Source organism: Podarcis erhardii (assembly GCF_964252035.2).
Source record: "Podarcis erhardii genome assembly, chromosome: 16".
Lineage (NCBI taxonomy): Eukaryota > Metazoa > Chordata > Lepidosauria > Squamata > Lacertidae > Podarcis > Podarcis erhardii.
This window is the reverse complement of record NC_138514.1, coordinates 10,806,280-10,828,828: the sequence shown is the minus strand read 5'-3', so window position 1 is coordinate 10,828,828 and position 22,549 is coordinate 10,806,280. Positions and strand designations below refer to the sequence as shown.

The 22,549-nt window shown below is 49.9% G+C and overlaps 1 protein-coding gene across 5 annotated transcripts in view; it reads left to right on the top strand.

Moving 5' to 3' along the window:
• The first annotated feature begins 1,921 nt into the window (after window positions 1-1,921).
• ROBO3 (roundabout guidance receptor 3) overlaps window positions 1,922-22,549 on the top strand; it is a 334,276-nt gene continuing 313,648 nt past the window's right edge. For all 5 annotated transcript variants that reach the window (XM_081843253.1, XM_081843252.1, XM_081843251.1 and 2 more), the window contains exon 1: window positions 1,922-2,108. In XM_081843253.1, coding sequence (XP_081699379.1) covers window positions 1,937-2,108 — 172 coding nt within the window. In that variant the 5' untranslated portion in view covers window positions 1,922-1,936. The remainder of the gene's footprint in view (window positions 2,109-22,549) is intronic.

The window sequence follows — 22,549 nt, the reverse complement described above, 5'->3', positions numbered from 1 at the left end:
CATTGTTCAACCTCCTGCAAGAGCTGGGAATTAACTTCCTTATTATTTTTATTGCATTTATACCCCACCTTTTTCTCCAAGAAGCTCAAGGCAGTGTACAGGGCTCTCCCGCTCCTCATTTAACCTACCCTGTCCGGTGGGTTAGTCTGAAAGGCAGTGAATGGTCCAAGGTCACCCAGGGAGGTTCGTGTGGCCAAGGGGAGATTTGAACCCTAGTTTCCGAGGTCTCTAACCACTGCACCACAATGTCCCCTGCCTGAAATCCCAGAGAGCTCTTGCCAGTGAGTGTGGACTGTACTGAGCCCGACGGTCTAATGGTCTGACTTTGGAATTGATGGAAAGTTTAGGAATGTAGGAAGATGCCTTTTCTGCTGGGTCAGACTTGTTGTGGTTGTTGTTTAGTCATTTAGTCGTGTTCAACTCTTTGTGACCCCCTGGACCAGAGCATGCCAGGCACTTCTGTCTTCCACTGCCTCCTGCAGTTTGGTCAAACTCATGCTGGTAGCTTCGAGAACACTGTCCAACCATTTCGTCCTCTGTCGTCCCCTTCTCCTTGTGCCCTCCATCTTTCCCAACATCAGGGTATTTTCCAGGGAGTCTTCTCTTCTCATGAGGTGGCAAAAGTATTGGAGCCTCAGCTTCATGATCTGTCTTTCCAGTTAGCACTCGGGACTGATTTCGTTCAGAATGGAGAGGTTTGATCTTCTTGTACTCCATGGGACTCTCAAGAGTCTCCTTCAGCACCATAATTCAAAAGCATCAATTCTTCGGCGATCAGCCTTCTTTATGGTCCAGCTCTCACTTCCATACATCACTACTGGGAAAACCACAGCTTTAACTATTGGGGTGCTATTGCCCACACTGAGATGACACTTGGTCTAGGTTTGCTGGCGGAAGAGTCCCATCACCCATTCCCGGGTCCTGTTAAAACTGGAGATGCCAGGAAGTGAACTTGGAAACTTTTTGTATTACAGAGCACGTGCTTTATCACTGTCTCTTTCCTTTCACCCCCCACATCAGCAACTATCGCCCCTCCCCCCCAAGTCAGCACAGTCCCAGCATGGTCCTGGTGGCAGGCATATGGGCATAGGCAGTATTTATTTTAGGGGGGCAGGCTTTGGGGGGGGGCAGAACTGAGTCACCTGCCACGCAATTGGTCAGTTAAGTATTTTTATTTCTTTACTTGATTTAGGAAGAACAACTGCACCCCCCTGACCAGGCAGCCACCTTTTATCTACTTCCCCTTCCTACCCCCACACTCAAAGCCCCCCCCCCCTTCTCCTTGACTTCTGCATTGTCAAGGAAAGTGTATGCAGGTGAAAGAGTAGCAGTGCAGCCTGAGAGGGTTCCAAACTTGGCCGGATTCCTTTCTCGAGAAGCCAGCTGCAACCACATATTGATTTATCATTCAATTTCTACCCTTTCCCATTTCCTCCGCACGACAACCATGCAAGGTGGGTCCGACTGAGAGACGGGGACTAGGCCAAGGTCACCCAGGGAGCTTCGTGGTTATGTGGGGACTTGAACCCCCAGCCCTCTAACCACTGCACCGCGCTCTCCTCCTCTGCCCCTTGGCGAGGCTCCTCTCTCTTCCCACCTCCTCTACCTTCTTCCCGACCGAGGGAGGGAAGGAGGGAGGGAGGCAGCGCGCTGCGTCTCCAGGGAGGGTTATTAATCCAATAATTAAACATTTATTGGTGGCGGCACCTGCTTTCCGCCTGCCCGGCCCCCGGGGGAGCGGCCAGCCCGGCCCAGCCTCGGCAAGGCAGGCAGGAGGAGGAGAAGGAGAAGGAGGAGGGGGACCAGAGCGAGCGGCGCGGCAGAGCAGCAGCGGCGGCGGCGCCGCAGAGGCAGCAGCGGCGAGGCTCTGGATGCTTGTGCGCTCGGATGCCAGCACAGGCGGCGGAGCGCTGGAGCGGCGGCAGCGGCGGCCAGGATGCTGCGCTACCTGCTCAAGACGCTGCTGCAGATGAACCTCTTCGCCGACTCGCTGGCGGCCGGCGACGCCCTGGCCAACTCGTCCGAGCTACTCCTTGGCCTCAACTCCTCGGCTCTGGCCGCGCTCAGCCCCAGCCTCCTCGACCTGGGCAACCTGACCAGCCTCAACGGTGAGGGGCGGCGGGGCCCGGGAGGGGACCGGCCCGAAAGCTGCTGCATCCCCCATCGACCCACCTCTGGGATGCGGGTGGGGAGCCAACATGAGATACGGGGAGGGAGGAGGGCACAGGTGGGAGAGAGATTGAGACCCGGGGCTTTGCTTTCCTCTCCCCACCCACGTGAAGTCTTATCACCCCCTAGCCCAAATGAACGTGTGAACGCCGTTTGTGATTCCCCCCCCCTCACGCGTGGGCACTCTGTGCATGCTCACCGGCACGCTTCTTTTCTCGCGGCTGGTTTTGCGGCGTGGGGAGCGGGTTCAGCTTCGGGCAACGATCCTACTATACGCACCGACCTGGGAGAAAGTCCTGTCCGGTTCTGTATGTGCAGCAGGGGCTTGTGATGTGAATGCACCAGGGCTGGGCTTTGTAGCATCCAGCCAGGGGGGCGGGACGGGGGATGGGGGTGTTCCCAGTTGTGGCGGGGCAAGGATTGTTGAGGGCCGGGGTGTGTGGAGAGGATGTTCCTCGTCTGAGCCCTGTTAGAAAGCGGGAGAAGGGAGCCCACATCCCAACGAGTGTCCATGCAGAAACTCGGGGCGATCCTAGCGCGTAGCTGCTCGTACAGACATGCTTGCGTCTCTCAGGGTGTCAGAGGACAGTGGGTCTGTGTCTCATCCTAGGAATCTTGAGTTCGCCCGTCTGGCTCTGCCCCCAAACTCGCGTCGACGAGACGCACCCATCTCCCAGACATGTTTCTGGCGAATTGGAGCGTTTTCCATGTTCAGATGGACGCGTGCGAGCATCTACTGGGGCGCATGTGGGATTTGCTGGTTTCCTGCACGGGACTCTTATGTGCACCCCTCGCCACCGGACCTTCATTATCGTGCATAGCCCTCCTGACGTGCCTTTAGTAGCAGGATGAATTTGAAGGGGGTGGGGGTCCTCTGCACGCTTACTCAAGAAATCCCACGGATCTCGTATTCATTTGCATAGGATTGCAACTGACCATCTTATGCGCGCACAAGGGAAGAAGTCCCCTTGAGCTCAGTAGAACTTACTTCCGAGTCAGCATGCATAAGATGCGACTGCAGCAGGGATCTATTCCCTAGTTAAACCCAGTTCCTATGCGCCTTCACTCAAAAGAAACCCCACCTAAGTTCCATAAGCATTAGAACTTTCAGTTAGGGCTGCAACTCTCTACACGTTTACGTGGGAATAAGACCCGAGTTAAGGGTGCATAGTAGGACACTTCCTGCCGGGTTTCAAATCCCAAGCTTCTCAACCGAGGTCCGATGAAAACGAAAGTGCTTCTGAGCACGTGCAAAGGGCAATCCTCTCCCCCCGTTGCAGCCTGCCCTTCACGCTTGTCCGAGATCAGGGGGCAGAGTCTTCCGGTCAACTTGAGCTCCGGAATTTCTTTTCTTATACGTGATTCCAGCGTGTCACTGGAAATCCTGGCGTGTTCCTATTCTAATTTCATCTAGGCTGCGTGCATAGGTGTGCCCGTGTGTACACACACACGCGTCCCAGGATTTTGCGCGCATGCACTGCCCAGGTGTGCATTTGGCCGGCGTGCGTGCTTTCTTGAGCTTTCCCACACTGGAGTTTTAGAGCCACTCCACACTTTGCACGGAGGCAAACCCGGGTTTGCCACCGGGTGTCCGGTCAGTAACCAGCTGCAGTCAATCGGGGCGAGTCCCCCTGGCGAGCCTGTCGGAATAGCGCACGTGTTTGCACTAAGTGGCCATGCGCTGCTGCAGAGAGCATCTCTCTGCACCACTCACTTGCCAGATAGGCGAGCCCCTAAGTGGCGTAAGATGCGCCCGTTCCACGAATGCAATTGCCAGACCTGGAATAAAGGTACTGCTGATGGCTGTGCAATGATGACTAGTTATTAAGATGCGCAGTGTCCTGATAAGCTGCCGCATCGTCTTCGGGTTAGAGGATGTCGATACGGGCAGCGCTCCCCGCTGTCACTCTCGGCGTGTTTTATTTAAGCGGTTGTTTCCTGCATGCAGCTGATATGAACTGTAAATTGGCCAACCAGCGCCCTCTCTTGGAAAAGGTTGGTAAACACCAAGTACAGCGCCGCTTGCCCTTTTCCCTAAAGACTTGCTGTACTGATATTCAGGAAATTCAGGAATGACTGTGTAGGCAAGCCCAAGCAATTACACCCAGAAAACTTTTCTCAAACCTGCGCCTATTTGCTGATAATAGACAAGCTCTTGACTCAAGCTACCCGAATAAGATTTGCACATCTGCTTATGTGATGCCTCACAGTGGCAACTTTAAAGCAGAGAGGAGGACACTTCGCCCCTCCATATAATATGGAATTCCTGGTACTAACTTCAGACCCTAGTAAGTGGTCAGGGATGGTGAGAGTTTTAGTCCAACAATATCTGGAGGGCCACAGACTCCCTAATCTTTGCTTTAAAGGAAGGGGGAAAGGGAAATACCTTCCCAGTCTTAGAGAAAATGCAAATCATGTTCCTGCCATACTGAGATGTGATGGGATTGTGTATTTTATTTCATTTTATTTTAATTTGCCAAACCAAAAGAAGGATTCGTGTATAGCTGGCTCCTGGCCCATTCAAACGATTAGTCTTTTTATCTATGCAATACAGATGATTTCATGAACCAAATGCACATGATCAATTATTCTTTCAAACAAAGCAGGGGTCCTTATTTCTATGGCAACAGGCATCCTCAATGTCCAGGTAAGTGGTCTGCAGAATCCAGTCTCTAAACACTGTGTGCTTTCTAGGAATTAAGTACTTGAACATGTCTATGCTTTTTCCATCTTGGTTAATTGAGCAAAGTCCACGCATTCCTCAGTAATGTATTGCAGTTACGGTAATTAGTGAGCTGTCAAACTCTGCAGTTTCCTTCCCTCCTGTTAGAAGCACCATTCCAAATCTCAAGTTTCCCGCCTGCAGGAATGTGCCATCACTGCCCAGTAGTTGTCAGATTCACACAACTGTTTGAAGTGGTGACGCTGGGTCTGGGCTTACACACTGGGATGGAGTGGGAATTGGTTCCCCAACTGAACAAAGAAAATGAGCATGTCCGGGAGAAGGCTAAGCCCTACCTGACAATGCTAGTTCACACCTGTGATGGGGAAGGAGAAGGCCACTGGGCAACCTTCCCATTGCTTATAAAATGTCATCATGCCTTGCCAAACTATTTTCAAACCTGTATTGAGAACCTCATGGGTTAGGGATATTGTTTCTTTTGTTTCCAAATCCGGAATGAAAGCCAATATTCCCAAGGTTTAAAAACCTGCTTTTGGTGCCAAATCTTGTGCCCTGCAGTGTGTAGGCACATCATGTGGTTGGACTAGGAATGTCTTATGTAAAGCTCTGCAAATCGCCCCATCCCAGATACAGAAGGGAAATGCCAGGTGAGACTGAAAGGCAGTTTAGAAATGTTGATGTTTGTCCCACCATGGGCAGAGTTATTAAGTAACATGACACAAAGAACACACAAGTTGTTTTCAAAATTATGAATGTGAACGTTGCAGAAGGTCTTGTGTATTATTATGACCACCACCTATAGAGCATCATCTATGCTTAAAATTTGACAAGGGGGAAACAGGGAAAGGGAGAAGAAATGAAGGCAGGGGGAATGTGTGCATGCTTCAGTTACATTCACTTAGACAGAGTTGCAGGTGCAATTGCAATTGAATGGGGTGGGGAACATTTTTCAGCTCGAGGGCCACATTTCCTTCTGGGAAACCTTCCAGGGGCCACATGTCAGGCGGAGTCAGAGGCAAACATAGGTGGAGCAACATACATAAATCTCACCTTTCTGCAGTAGGCTGGCTTCTGCACATACCCAGATACCCACCTCTGCCCTCCATCTAGGCAAGCCAGAGGCATTCTCAGAGTCAAAGGACTCCTTCTAGCCAGGCAAAAACATCCAAGGAAGGTGTGAAGCAGATACGATGAGGGGGGTGGCCTGGGGAGAGGGGGCGTGGCCTGGGGAGAGGGGGCGTGGCCTAGGGGAGAGTCCCAAGCACCAAGAAGAGTGGAATGGAGGACTGATTTGTCCCTTGGGGCTGAGATTCCCCACCCCTGAAATAAGATATGAAAACTAGGTGATGGAAGGAAAGGAGGGAGGGGCTGGATGAATGATGGCTTGTGCTTCATCCGTCACTGTTCACAGGATAGCTCAGCCGGTAGAGCATGACACTCTTAATCTTGGGGTTGTGGGTTCAAGGCCAAGTTGGGCAAAAATATTCCTGTATTGCAGGGGGTTGCACTAGATTGTATTTTAACCTGTATTTTATCCTGTTTTCTTCTTTTTCTTTCCCCCCCTTATTATGTTTTTACTGAAATTTTATTGATGTTAGCTGCCCTGAGCCTGGCTCTGGCCATGGAGGGTGGGGTATAAATAAAATTATTATTATTATTATTATTATTATTATTATTATTATTATTATTAGACCCTCCTGGTCCCTTCCAACTGTAAAATTCTATGTTCAGTCCCTCCACCATCCCAGCAAACTGGCTTTCAAATAGATTCTTTTTTTAAAAAATAATTTAAAAATACTCTGTTTTAGCTGTTTGAGTGTACAGAGCTAGTGTCACGCTGGTGTTTTTAACTTACTCCCTTGTAATCTGTTTTCTGTTGATATTCCTTTTCTCTGCCGGCCTTTGTAAGCTGCTCTGATAGCTGTGGCCGAAGAGTGCGTAAGAAGTGGCAGACCACCATTCAACAGGTGTAGCACTTCCATCACTGTATATGCTTGTTTGTGGCAGCAGCGGGAAAGCCGCCTTCATCTGTAGAATTTCTACCTGCTCCCACAGATCTTACAAGCAGGCATCACCGGAAGGAGGGCACCGTTTCAGCCGGGCAACCTGTTTGCCCTGAAACTGTGACTTCTCAAAGTCCTGTGGGCCATCTGCTACAGTGCGTCTATGTGATGATGCAAGAAAGGAGAAACTTGAAATTATAGGGTCACTGGTAAAAGAATAGCTAAATAAATAATAGAGCAGAGTCTGTGCCGACTGAATCAGTCACTCCCGGAGTCGTCCCTTTTTAAATGTAAATGAAGCTGAACGCTGAGCACTTGCTCTCTGTTGGTGTGCAGTAGAGACCTCACCCTGGCCTCCTTCGGGCTCCCTGTCATAAACAGGAGGCACTTTTCATTAGCATTATTAATTAGTATTGTTATTAATGCAAATGAGGGCAAGTGCACAGAATCGCAAATCTTTAAGTCAGAAGGGACCGCTGGGACAATGCAGTGTGTTTCAGTCCAGCTGAATGGATTCCTTCCCCCTCCCAGTATGTAAATCAAGCTCATTAAATTGTGTTTGGATAAAGCCTCATGTATTTATAGATGGCTGTCCATTCTTTATCCTCAAAGTGCAAGTGATGGAGAACTTACTTTTACCACCCCTGGGCACTCTGTGTCAGTGGCTATTTCAGCTCGAAATGCGCCTTGTCTTGAACTTTCAATTAACCAACTTTAATTGGCATCCATTTGGGCCTTATTAATTCCTTCCACTGTCAGATTCATGAGGCTTTATTAGCCAGTATATTTATGCCCGTGAATGTCCTTAGGTATCAAGCTGCATCTCTGTACACTAGGCGACTTGAACTCAACACAAATCTTTCCATAGTGGTTTTAGTTCCTTTGCACTTGGTGCTTTTGTTTGCAGATTCGCTGCTTCCTTGACTGGCAGGAAATGCCATGCACACAAGCAGCAAGCACATAAGAATGCAATCAAATGTAATTTCTTGTTAAAATGCCCCATTCATCCTATAAGCTCCCTTTAAGTGATAGCAATGGCCATATGAGTCACTGTCTCCCTCTTGTGGCTGTACCATGCAATTGCCCATGACAATCCTACGCTAGGGGTTAAACCACAGAACCTAGGACTTGCTGATCAGAAGGTTGGCAGTTCGAATCCCCGTGACGGGGTGAGCTCCCCTTGCTCAGTCCCTGCTCCTGCCAACCTAGCAGTTTGAAAGCACATCAAAGTGCAAGTAGATAAAAAGTTACTGCTCCGGCGGGAAGGTAAATGGTGTTTCCGTGCGCTGCTCTGGTTCTCCAGAAGCAGCTTAGTCATGCTGGCCACAGGACCCAGAAGCTGTACGCCAGCTCCCTCGGCTAGTAAAGCGAGATGAGCGCCGCAACCCCAGAGTCGGTCATGACTGGGCCTAATGGTCAGGGGTCCCTTTACCTTTACCTTTTAATCCTGCCCACGGTGTTTGAAGAAGATGGGTCTCTGCCTCAAGGCACCTGCAATTGGAAATTTAAAATGGAAAGCAATGTGACATGGGAGGAGAGGGTAAACAGGGGGAAGAATATATCTAATGGGTGGCATCCAACTAAATAGACCTGCTAATGCAAGGATTTCCCTCCCTTTCACAAATGGGGCACATTTAGGGGGGCACATGGGGAGAGGGGAGGCGAAGCTCTTTTGCATAGCCAAAAGTCCTTGTGCCAGCAGATCTGTTTAGCTGCCCTATGTTCAAATACTTGCATTCTCTCTCAGCATTCAAAGCTGGCCTGGTAAGAACAATCATCTTTCCTGAATGATGCCTCTGTGCAAGATTCATCTTCTGAGATTTACAGTCTAGCATTCTATCCTGACACCAGTTGACCTGATAGAATGCCCTCCCCAGAGAGCCCCACACTATCATCTTCAAGTGCCAGGTACACCTCTCCATGGACTTTTCATTATAATGGGTACATCTACGAAGTCTCTTTAGATTCTTGCACTATTTTATTCCCCTGGCTGCTTCTCAGTTAGCTTTAGCTGTTGTGTATTCCCACCCCCCTGTCCTGCTTTATTTGTAATTGGTTTGAGTGTCTAATTTTTTGATTGCATTTCAATGGCTTGCAACGCTCCAGGGAACCTGGCTGTGTACAAATGCAACAAACAAATAATTAAATACTGATTCCTACCTGCTGAAGAAATAATGTAAATACTGGTTCCTACTGGCTAATGTAGTGGCCCTTGCCTCAAGAGCAAGTTTAATTGCTGCCACCAAGCGTTGTGCAGGATGAATGTTCCGTAAATAGCCCGTCTGGAGGTGACCTTAGACCCTGGGCTCAATGGTCTTTTATTTTGCATCAAAACATAGCACGCCCTTCCCCTTTTGCATTTGTGGACCCACCTGCTTGTTCTGCAGAATGGGGCCCTGGACTCCAGTGTCTGCCTTGACATAGGAGTCAAAGAAGCTGCATTAAACTGTTGGTGGTCTGGCTTCCTACCGTCTACACCAGTGTTTCCCAACCTTTTTTGGGCAAAGGCACACTTGTTTCATGAAAAAAATCTCGAGGCACACCACCATTAGAAAATGTTTAAAAAATTAACTCTGTGCCTATATTGACTATATATAAAGTAACTCTCTTTAATAGGCATCAAATAAACACAAAGAAAGTACCGTATTTTTCGCCCCATAGGACGCACTTTTTCCCCTCCAAAAATAAAGGGGAAATGTGTGTGCGTCCTATGGGGCGAATGCAGGCTTTCACTGAAGCCTGGAGAGCAAGAGGCATCGGTGCGCACTGACCCCTCTTGCTCTCCAGGCTTCAGGAAGCTGTCCGCAAGCCTTGCGCGCCCGGCAGGAGCTCCCGCCCAGCGCGCAAGGCTTGGGGCGGCAGCCTGTTGCCCGAAGCACAGGGAGCCCTCCGGAGGGCTCCCCGTGCTTCGGGCGAGTGTTTGCAAGCCTTGCGCGCCCGGCAGGAGCTCCCGCTGGGCGCGCAAGGCTTGAGGCGGCAGCCTGTTGCCCGAAGCACAGGGAGCCCTCCGGAGGGCTCCCCGTGCTTCGGGCGAGTGTCTGCAAGCCTTGCGCGCCCGGCAGGAGCTCCCGCCAGGCGCGCAAGGCTTGGGGCGGCAGCCTGTTGCCCGAAGCACGCGGAGCCCTCCGGAGGGTGCCCCGTGCTTCGGCGAGTGTCTGCAAGCCTTGCGCGCCCAGCAGGAGCTCCCGCCAGGCGCGCAAGGCTTGGGGCGGCAGCCTGTTGCCCGAAGCACGCGGAGCCCTCCGGAGGGCTCCCCGTGCTTCGGGCGAGTGTCTGCAAGCCTTGCGCGCCCGGCAGGAGCTCCCGCTGGGCGCGCGAGGCTTGGGGCGGCGGCACGGGGCAGCCGGCCGAAGCGAGCGGCGATGGGATTTGGGAGGGAGCTCGCTCGCCGCCCCGCGTGTGCTCGCCGCCGCCACCGCCCCGCCTCTCACCGCCGGACTCGCCCGCCTCCCTCCCACGGCACACCAGGCAACGTCTTGCGGCACACTAGTGTGCCGCGGAACACCGGTTGGGAAACACTGGTCTACACCGACTGTTGGCTGCTGTCCAGAAGTTCAGGGGTCTTTTGCAGCCCTAAATGGAGATTGAAACTGGGAACTTGAGCATGCCAGACCCTCCAAGTGTTCCAGGGATGTCCCTAATTTAGAGAAGCCGCCCTGGTTTCTGATTTGATCCAGGAATGTCCTGCTTTCCCTTAAAGGTAGAGGTAAAGGGACCCCTGACCATTAGGTCCAGTTGTGACTGACTCTGGGGTTGCGGCACTCATCTCACTTTATTGGCCGAGGGAGCCGGTGTACAGCTTCCGGGTCATGTGGCCAGCATGACTAAGCCGCTTCTGGAGAACCAGAGCAGCACACGGAAACGCCGGTACCTATTTATCTACTTGCACTTTGAGGTGCTTTTGAACTGCTAGGTTGGCAGGAGCTGGGACCGAGCAACGGGAGCTCACCCCGTCTCAGAGATTCGAACCGCCAACCTTCTGATCTGCAAGTCCTAGGCTCTGTGGTTTAACCCACAGCGCCACCCGCACCCGCTTTCCCTTAGGATGTCCCTATTTTCATGGCAGAAATGTTGGAGGGTGTGGAGTTATCCAACCCCCGAGCTGTCTGAAGGCAATTCTGAATAGGGAATTAAAAATAAATAAATGTTGTATTATGTTTATATATACCGTATTGGCCCGGATGTAAGCCACACTCCCCCCCCCCCAATTCCAGCTGTGAAAAGTTAAAGTGTGGCTTATATTTGGAACTGAGCACTGCACGCCTGCCTCCTGACACTACTGCTCCGAACGGGGGATGGGGCGGCCGGCGACGGCTTGGGGAGGTAGTGCCAGGAGGTGGGTGCGAAGTGTGCTTGGAACCGAGCACTGGCACCGGCCATCCCCCCCGCCTGGGTGGTGGTGCCGGGAGGTGGGTGGCACCCACAAATAAGCCTTCAAATTTAAAGGTGCGGCTTATTTGTGGGTGTGTCTTATATTTGGGCCAATACGGTATGTCAGAAGCTGCCCAGAGTGTTGGAGCAACCCCAAAAGATGTGTGGGGTATAAATGGTAAAATTATCATTATGGAATGGGATGCTCCCTATTTTCATCGGAGAAATGTTGGAGGGTATGGCATGCGAATGGGACGTGGGTGGCACTGTGGTCTAAACCACTGAGCCTCTTGGGCTTGTCGATCAGAGGGTTGGTGGTTCGAATCCGCGCGATGGGGTGAGCTCCCGTTGTTCAGTCCCAGCTCCTGCCAACCTAGCAGTTTGAAAGCACGCCAGTGCAAGTAGATAAATAGGTAACGCTCCGGTGGGAAGGTAAACAGCATTTCTGTGCACTGCTCTGGTTTCACTTAGTCATGCTGGCCACATGACCTGGAAAAACTGTCTGTGGACAAATGTCGGCTCCCTCGGCCAGTAAAGAGAGATGAGCGCCGCAACCCCAGAGTCGTTTGCAACTGGACTTAACTGTCAGGGGGTCCTTTACCTTATGGCATGTGAAGCCGGTGCTCTGCTACTGAGCTGCAAGCCTAATTTGTGACTTAATACCACTTTAATAGTCCGTCAGAACCCCTTACCCTTTCTCTCTCTCACTCACCCCCGCAACTGAAAGCAGATGGAGTGCGCCAGTAAATAAAAGGTGCGTTCGAAACAGCGAGAGGCAGGGAGGCTTCGAGCCAGACCCTGCTGCCTCCTAATGAGCTGCCTCTATGCTTAGCGTGGAGCATCAGAACAGGCTCCAAAGGGGCGGAAAATCTTTATGCATGGAGCGTGTACTGCATAAGCAGCAGGACTGCTGCACTGCACAGGGAGATGAGGCGGCTTTATGAGCGCTGGCACTTTCCCTCTGCTTTGAATCTGCCCCATTAGCATAAGCTATTTATCAGGGTGATTTGGCAATCAGGAGAAGCAGGAGCTGTGCGGGGAAACGGCTGTCTTTAGGGGAGGAAGAAGGAAGGGCAGGAAGGCTCTGTGTGGGGTGGGGTGGTGAATGGGCTTGAGCCCCCACTTCTGCCTGCAACAAGTTTGGTTCTGGGTCCTCCAGAGCTCAGGAGCCAACTCCTATGAGTCAAGGTCCCTTGCCCCCCCCCCCCCGGCCAATAAAATACAGTCATACCTCATGTTACGTCCGCTTCATGTTACGTTCTTTCATGTTACGTCCCACGGCGACCCAGAAGTACCGGAAAGGGTTACTTCCAGGTTTCGCCACTTGCGTATGCGCAGAAGTGCAAAATGACATCACACGCATGTGCAGAAGCAGCGAATCGCAACCCGTGTGTGCGCAGATGCGCCGCTGCGGGTTGCACTCTTTTCATGTTGCGAACAGGCCTCCAGAACAGATCCTGTTCGCAACCAGAGGTACCACTGTATTGGGGGGGGGGGGCTGGGCCTCTCAAAGTTGATGGGCATTGCCATTCAAATTGTGCGTCAGTGTGCCATGTCATGTAATCAGTTATGTGGGGCGGGGCTTACCTGCACCCCCTCCCCAGATATTTTATTCAAGTTGGCACCCCTGCTCCGGAGTGGAATTTCGCTTTGATGAACAAATGTCCATATACAGTCGTACCTTGGAAGTCAAACAGAATCCGTTCCATAAGTCTGTTCGGCTTCCAAAATGTTCGGAAACCAAGGTGCGGCTTCCGATTAGCATAGACAAACGCCACTAACAATCTGCAGTTCCCAGGATTCTTGGAGGGGGCAGGAGATGTGCTTTAAACGTGTATGGTGTGCACACAGCCTAAGACAGTGAGCTGCGGATGAGGTTCGAATCCTGCCTCTGCCACGTGGTCATGAGATGGCCTTAAGTACGCTACTCCTTTTCAGCCTGCATTGCAGGAGGTTGGGCTATGAACTCTACAATTCTATCAAATAAACAAAAACTCTTCCGCCGCAAAAGAAATGGTTCCATCTTTAATGGCTGTGCAAATCAGATGGCCACCTGACCAACACCTCCCTACCCCCAAACCAGAGATGCTTTATCAGCCACTAACATTTCCAAACCCGAGCGCACAGCCCTGTTTGTGCACCCACTGCTCCAATCTAGCCTTCCCCAACTGGTTGGCCTCCGGATGTTTTGGACTACAATTCCCATCACCCTGACCACTGGCCACGCTGGGTGGAATGGCTGATGGGAGTTGTAGTCCAACACATCTGGGACGACGACTCTGATGCGCTTCACCCCCTTCGCAGCAGCGGTTGCTTTACGGAGCTCTTGCAGATGTTGGTTTACTGCAGGCGTGGGGAGCCTTTGTTCCCCCAGATGTTGCTGGATTAAAACTCCCATTGCCCCTGACCATTGGCCGTGCTTGCTGGGGCTGATGGGAGTTGTTGTTCGGCAACATGGGGGGGGGGGAGAAGTTCCCTACATCTGGTTTACTGCCTATGTGTTTCTGAGGGCGGCTTGATGCCCTGCTTTATGGGGGATATAGGCACCCCCCCCAGCAGCAGGGACATTAAAAGACTTTTGCATATGGTTTTAAAAAGCCACATTTCTACTTCTGATGCGTTGACACAGCTGGAGATGCCAGGGTGGTCCTAGGAAGGTTGCATAATTGGTAGTGGCTTTTAAAAGGAAAGGCTTGTCCGTGATTGACAGCTATTAGCTGGGCAGCCTGTGAGTGACAGCATCCTCCCCTTGACTCCCGGAGAGGGCTGTTTTGTCATTGCCTTAGAAACAGGCCCCCTCTCACTGGAGTGCAGCCAGCGGGAATCAGCTGATCCATACGGATCCCGCTGAGGTGGGGCCTCCATGAGATTAGGACATCACCTGTCAAGAGATAATGGCTAACTCTGAGGCTTTCCAGAGACAAAACTCGGCCAAAAAGCAAAGCTTACGAGGGATAGGGCCAGGGCAGGATCACAAGGGCCAGCTGGAGGGGTGCATTAAGGCTCCAGGCCTAAGGTTTAACATCTCCGGTCTACAGTGACTGGGAGGGACTCTCTGTGGGTCTTTTCACCAGCCTTAACTGGAGATTCTGGGGACTGGACCTGGGACCTTTCACACACAAAGGATGTGCTCTCCTGCTGAACCACACAGCCCATCCCCTGTGCAAATGTGAAAAAAAGGCCAGTGGATTTGGGAGAACTTTTAAGCACCTCTGATTTAGGGCATTGTTGCAAGCAGGGTTGGAAGTGGGGATCAACATTGTCAGGTGCCAAAAACTAACCCAAAAACTGAAACTGACACGGGGACAAACAGAAGAAGGCGCCTTCACTGCAGTATGGTTTCCCTTCATCACATAAACAGCCCAACAAGACAACGACAAAAATCTGCCGACAGCGTACGGATCAATCTGGCTAACCTGATTCAAAAATACACACTCCTACCCCACTCATAAGGATGCGGGTGGCGCTGTAGGTTAAACCACAGAGCTTAGGACTTGCCGATCAGAAGGTCGGCGGTTTGAATCCCCGCGACGGGGTGAGCTCCCATTGCTCAGTCCCTGCTCCTGCCAACCTAGCAGTTTGAAAGCACGTCAAAGTGCAAGTAGATAAATAGGTACTGCTCCGGTGGGAAGGTAAACAGCATTTTTACCACACTCACACACAAAAACAATTCTCACTACAGCCAACCAAAGACAACCAACCACACCCTACACCACCCCTAACCTCTCTCACCACCAAGGAAACACAACAAGCGAATAGTAAGAGAACCCACACAGGTAATGCTGACACAAAACCCCACACATACACTAAGTAGAAGTAGAGAAGCATAACCACCTGACCCCACTTACAATCCCCCTCCCCCTCTTTCCCCTCTTTCCTTCCTAATTGTTTAAACCAATTCATGAACCAAGAAACACATTGAACACTAATAATGAACCATATGTTGTAGATGTTCTTCCACATTTATTATGCTATTTTTGTGATATACAAATGACATGAGAAAACTTGGGATACTTATTTGTATAGAAGAACATAGTCAGTTGCCTGCCAAGGTCCCTGTCCTGAATCCTAGAGTCCTATGATTGTCATCTTCCTTCTTGATGCTGCTGCTGAAAAAGAGAGACATTTCTTTTCTCCTTGGTCATCCAGAGTGGGCCCTGGGGCAGCATATTGAACAGGCACTCTGGTCCCAGACTTGCACCCCACTGTGGTGAGATGTACTGTATTCCTATTTGAATTACAGTATGTACAAATCAGCTGAGATAAATTGCTCAGATAGGTGTCCTCTTTTGTTGTCTTCTTTTGTGGACGCACAACCTCTCCTGGGATGCCCAAGCAGCCGTTCCTTTCTTGGCAGAGCAGCTGCTCTGCATGCATAGAGGTCCCCATTTGAACTGGGACCTTGGGGAGCTGCTGCCAGTCAGAACAGGCTCTACCAGGCCTAGGTGGACAAAGAACCCGAGCTGGCGTAAGGCAACTTCCGCTGAACAGAGAGGGGGAACAGAGGTTAAGACATCAGGCTGTTGTCAGCTGAGGACTTTGCGGCCTCGTTATGGAAGCAAAGGGGCGGCTCTGTCGTTAGCGTGATCTATTTTTGATGCAAATCAACGCAGAGACCAGATGGGGTCCATCTATCCCGTAAGGGACATGAAGGCTGCAGCCCTGCTTAGCCCAGTTAAGTGAATTCCTGGCTTCCAGGAAGAGGAGGTTGGGGGGTGTGCGCATGTTCCCTACCAGAGGAGGCTTCTTCACGCAACCCTCCCAGAAGCCTCGCTCCCCATGCTGAGCTTGCAGAGAACTGTTATTAATTAGCTGCTTTGTCTCCTGCAGGCTGAGTGGAGCTGAGTTGCTGCTCGGGCTGGCAGGAGGCAAGTCCCCGCTGCGAGGCGGCAGCAGGGACCGGAGTGAGTCGATAGCCTTTAAGAGGATAGCCGCTCCCCATAAAACGGCTCCTGGGCCCTGGCTTCTGGCAGGTCTCTCCTCCCCCTTAAACATTGTGTGTGTGGGGAGCCTGTTGGTCCAGACCTCTGGCAGATGGAAGAGACAGCTGTTTGACTCAATTGGACACCCGTGGCTGGCTGGCCGGCTTCTGCCTCGCTGTCTAGGGTGCCTTGCAAGAAATTTTCAGCTGTGCCCCTAGACCAGCTCATTCTTCTGCAACGTGGCCCAGAGGTTAAGGCAACCTTGCCGCACCCTGAAGCAGATTGGCTTCCAGGTGCCCCCTTCCAATTCTCGGCTTTAATTTGAATTCCGCACTTGGTGATGCTAAACTAAAATGGGTTTCTGTGGGATGTAACATCACTGAAGCAGTCAAATACAGCATTTCCTGTTTGCCCAGAGTGGACAAACAGGGGAATGTTGCTCCAGCCAGGAGGACTTCCTGTCATACCTGGTCTGGAGCATCCTCTCTGTGTGTGACCAGGTAGATGGGCGTGACCCTGGCAGACCCTATAAAAGGGCCAATCACACAGCCATCTTCCTCTTGTCTCTTTGACTCTTTTTGGCTACTTACGCTCTTTTGCTCTCTGCTGGCTCTAAGCCAGCAGCACATTGCTCATCCCTACACAGGATGAAGCCACACTTTGTATTTCTATAAATGTAACTGCAACTATAAGCTAAAGCCTGCCTTCAGAAAACTACTGTGAACTGAATGTAAGTGAACTTTACTGTTGCTTTTAATGAAGACTGTTGTATTATTATTTTAAGAGGGAAACGTAAGGGGAAACTTACCAGGAACAAGCCAGACTGGACAAGCCAGACTGGATTGCTTAACTCAAATGATACTCATGAATCCATTAACTAGGTTCCAGCAATGTGCAAGGGAATGTGTTCTGCTACTTACTGTACAAGCGTGAGTGAGGAGAGATAATATTTAATCAATATATCCTCTCCCACCTTTTTGCAACATTCCCACACTAAGACCAGCACAAGACCACCATGAAAGATTTGGTGAACTACGTGATGTAGAATCCAGAGTTGCGGGGGGGGGGGGGGATGGACCTGGGTGCTTTATGCTGTGTCCCATAATTTTGTCTCCCTCTACCTGGCTCCCAGGCTCCCAAGAATCATGGGAACTGTAGTTTGTTAAGAGTGCTGGAAATTGTAGTTTTGTAAGGGGTAGGTTGTAGTTCCCATGATTCTTTGGGCAGAAGTATGTGCTTTAAATGTGTGGGGTGTATGCAGCCATGAGCAAAAACAATTTTATTTTTATTTTTTTATTTTCAATTTAGCCCTATATGGCAGGGCTAGGGAAAACTTTGGCCTTCCAGATGTTTATGGACTTCAACACCCATCATCCCTGACCATTGGCCATGTTGGCTGGGTCTGCTGGGAGTTGGAATCCACCCGCTTCTGAATGATCACAGGTTCCCTATCTCTGCACCCAGAAACTCTTAGCAAGGCAGCCTGACTCTCAAGTCCTTGCTTTGCATTTGAAAGTGGCTGCATTGCTTGGCTGGCGAAGGGAAATGTCAGAGGTAGAGGCAGCTGCTAATTGAGGAGCATCAAAGCCCCACCTGATGGCATTTCCAGCATCTGGAAAGCTTTGTCGTGTGCTTGCAGAATCAAGAATCTGAACCGCCTAACATCATTCCGATCACGACTTTCAGAAATGCTCTTGAGGAAAAAAAGAGGGAAGAAATGGCTTCTTAGAGATGTGTAGCAAAGTTACAGACATGATTTTGTACACATCCAACCTATATGTCAAGAATGGGGAAACTCAGGCTCTGGCCCTTGAGGCTTTTCTATCAGGCCCTTGGGACTCTTCCAAGGCCACAACCCAGCCACACATCTCTCCTGATCCTGCCCCTTGAGTGCTTTTGCCTGGCTGTATCGATTTGTGTGCCTGTAGAAGCTTTCGTATGGGTGGAATGTCAAAATTATGGGTGGAATGTCACCTAGAAAGGGAGAAGACAGGAGTGCCTGGCATGCTCTGGTCCATGGGGCCATGAAGAGTCGGACACGACTAAACAACAACAGCAAAATAGACAGGGAGGAGGTGTCTCTGTTGTTCTGCCTCCTCTTGCCTCTAACCCCACCCACCATCGACATGCGGCCCCCGAAAGGTTGCCTGTGAGGAAATGCAGCCCTCAGTGTCAGGAGCGAGCCAGCAGTAAATCACACAAAGCAAGTGGAGTTAACTCCTTATTGGGGGGGGGGCAGGATCTGCACAGGTGTGTGAGGCCCAATGAGCACAGCAACTTTTCTTGGGTAGGTCTTGTCCTATGAAGCAGTTGTGGAAATGCTCCATTTTTGTTCCCTAGAGCTGCCTCTGTATCCAGTGTTAGTCCCACTCAGAGGAGACCCATTCAAAATAATGCACCTGAACTTTCAGTGTGGGTCTACTCTGAGTATAAGTGAGTTGGAAGCAACCCACTCTTTGCTCAGGTGCGATTTTAGGGTGAGTTTAAAGGTACTTTGCCCCCATCATCACTGCTAAGAGCTCCTTCCTTTAATGCTTCTATTCTTGTGCCACCATGTGGTGAAAAAGAGTTAAAACGGGAAGGGAAGGGAAGGGAAGGGAAGGGAAGGGAGGAAGGAAGGAAGGAAGGAAGGAAGGAAGGAAGGAAGGAAGGAAGGAATGGAAGGAGACCAAGTCATTCCATCCAAAGGAAAGCAAGAACAAAACCTATAGGACCCAGCAAATATATTTTGCAACTTAGTGCCTGTTAAATCTCACAAGATTTACCCTTGGGAAAATGAACATCTAATGAAATTGTATGTTTGCAGAAGTAGATAGAAATGTGGGGGTGGAAGTAAGGGGAATCCTCCAAAAGCAGCTAAATAAGGACAGAGTGTGCTTACTGGTCACAAAATGCTGCTGTGGGGTTGTGGTTGCGGGGAACAGATAAAATGGGGGGGGGGGGGGAGAATGGAATGAAGTGGTGAGGATGTTCAAAAGAAACACTCCATAGTACAAAGGTTTTTGTAAGTCTCACTCTGATATTATATGGTGCTTTTGTGCTGCAGCAAATTCACATTTTGCCACCCATACTTCACGGCAATGTTGGGGCCATCTCTGATTTTAGACTTGCACATTTCTTTGGTGTGTGCTGTGTAACCTTTTTCGGTTGTCTTTGCTGGAGTTAATATTGTCATAGAGTTCTACTCAGTATTGATCCAGAGTATAACTCCAATGTATAGTTAGCAGAGTAAAAACTTAAACACTTCACAGGATTCCCCCAAAACAGACCAGAGGCGATTGTATTTCATCCAACAGAGCTTTACTGCTACTGAAGGCAAATGAGCACAATGGTCACAAATCCAATACATGCAGAATCGGCCCTGTCCATAAGAAGTCCAGTTGCAGCAGACTTAACTTAAACTTACAATAACCATTTTCTTTGATATCTTGTTTAAACACTTCATTCACCTGATAATAATGTAACCAATCATTAACATACCCTTTCACTTCTTCGTATGGTTTCAGTTTCCATTTTCCTCCTTCTTTGATTGCTAATTCCCTATATGTTATCCACTTCCCACTCATATTGACCTTTTTTATACACATCATTTCTAATGGAGACAACCAATGCGGTGTTTTTGGTTCCAAGAGGTTTTTATACCTATCCCAGATTTCAATAAGAGATCTTCGAAATATGTGGTTTCCACATCCTTTATGGACCTTTTTCTTGCCATACCATAAATTTGGCCTTCCTCTTATGGTCAGCATGACCTTGACTGAAAGGTAACAGATAGGAGAACCTGTTTAAGCCAGCTGTACTCAGCTTCTCTGAAGGTATAACTCAAACATCATGAACCTTCTGCTTGTTTCTTTCACACAGAGAAGCTCCCAGAAGCCTCTTGAATTAAGTAGAATAGGAAAGATCTCTACACACCAGACCAATACTTTCTGCACTAAGAAATGCAAACTGACAAATACTGACCCACCTTTCCAGAGGTTAATATTAATAACTTGAATGAGCTACATACTGGTTGGCTATTTTACTCCTTTTCTTTCTCATAGGGATCCAACAGTGCTCTTGATGGTGTGCGCACCCAGAGACATGCACAGATCCCAGTTCTTGTAGACACATGAGCTTGATGCTGACCCCTAGTGGCTACTTGTGATAATTACAGAGCGTGTAGAAATTCTTAAGTGACAAATGCTAGATTTTTAAAAGCATGGCTCAAGTCAAGTGCCAGCGCCTAGCAGTGTGCTGTCTTCTCTCCACAATGCATTGTGGGATCGGCCTTGCAGCAAGGCAAGCTTGGCTAGATATATTGTGCACACACGGCCTAGGACGAATTTTAAAAGAAAGGGAAAAGTTTTATAAAAGAGCAGAGCAGGACGTATCCTGGCTAGTGTTTGGCCAGATTTCAGAATGTAAGAAGTGCATACCCTCCAACATTTCTCCAATGAAAATAGGGATGTCCTATTGCAGGTGGCGCTGTGGGTTATACCACTGTGCCGCTTGGGCTTGCTGATCGAAAGGTCGGCAGTTTGAATCCCCATGACGGGGTGAGCTCCCGTTGTTCAGTCCCTGCTCCTGCCAACCTAGCAGTTCAAAAGCATGCAATGCGAGCAGATAAATAGGTACTGCTCTAGCGGGAAGGTAAACGGCGTTTGCGTGCATTGCTCTGGTGTCGGTGTTCCGTTGCACCAGAAGCAGCTTAGTCATGCTGGCCACATGACCCGGAAAAACTGTCTGCGGAAGCGGACAAACTCCAGCTCCTTCGGCCTGTAAAGCGAGATGAGCACGGCAACTCCAGAGTCATTCACGACTGGACTTAATTGTCAGGGGTCCCTTTACCTTTACCTTTATTCCATTATTATTATTATTATTATTATTATTATTATTATTCCCTGCCATTCTGACTGGGTTGCCCCAGCCACTTTGGGCAGCTTCAACATATATAAAAACCACAATAAAACATTAAACATTTGAAAGCTCCCTTATACAGGGCTGCCTTCAGATGGCTTGGGGGGTTGCATAAATCCAAACCCTCCAACATTTACTGATGAAAATAGGGACGTCCTAAGGAAAATCGAGACATTCCACGATCAAATCAGAAACTGGGATGGCTTCTGTAAATTTGGGGCTGTCCCTGGAAAATAGAGACACTTGGAGGGTCTAGAAAAGCCCTATGGGATTAGGCCAAAGACCCACCTATTCCAGGATCCTGCTGTTGCAGTGGCTAACCAGACACCTATAGGAAGCCCCCCAAACAGGGCCTGAGTGCAACAGCCGTCTCCCCACTTGCTTCCCAGCTACTCCTGTTTGGAGCAACACTGCCTCTAACACTGGAAGGAGTATACAGCCCATTGTGGCTGGTAGTCATGGATATCTTTTCTTCTGTGACTTCGTCTAACCCCTTTTGAAAGCCATCCACATTGGTTGAACGGACAGGGAAAAAACAATGCTGTCCAGGGTTGTAAAGACTGCGGAGAGAATAATTGGGTGCACTCTCCCTACCTTGGATCAAATCTATGCTTCCGGGTGACATAAGAAAGCTGCAGAGATAGCGCAGGATCTCTTTCAGCTTCTGCCTTCTGGAAGAAGGTGCAGGGTTATAAAGACTAGGACAAGCCTCCTGAGAAACAGTTTCTATTCAAATGCGATTTTAGTTTTAGACGCAATGTAAGGTAGTCTCTATGGGAGTAAAGGTAAAGGACCCCTGACCATTAGGTCCAGTCGCGGACGACTCTGGGGTTGCGGCGCTCATCTTGCTTTATTGGCTGAGGGAGCTGGCATACAGCTTCCAGGTCATGTGGCCAGCATGACTAAGCCGCTTCTGGCAAACCAGAGCAGTGCACGGAAATGCCGTTTACCTTCCCGCCAGAGCAGTACCTATTTATCTACTTGCACTTTGACGTGCTTTCGAACTGCTAGGTTGGCAGGAGCAGGGACCGAGCGACGGGAGCTCACCCCATCGCGGGGATTCGAACCGCCGACCTTTTGATTGGCAAGTCCTAGGCCCTGTGGTTTAACCCACAGCGCCACCCACGTCCCTTGCTTTAGAATACCGGTGTTATTAATGTGGTTATTATCACCATCTCGACTCTCCTGCATTTCCTTTCCTTCTGACGTCTGTTTCCAACCCCAGCCACCCACGCACATGTGTTCTTGTGGACCTGCAGACCATATGAGGTTATGCAATATTATTATTTGGCATTATTTTATAAGCTGCCAGAAGACTCCTGGGCTGCAACCGACAGACACTGGACACAGCTGCCCCTCTGGAAATAGGAAAGTAATCGCTGCATGTTTATTGCATAACTGAATGGTGTTCTGGGGGAAAGGAAAAATCAACAACAAAGAGAGGCTGGCATGGCATGTTCCTTTTCGCTCTGCTTTTTATGTGGGGAGTTGCGGAAGCAGCT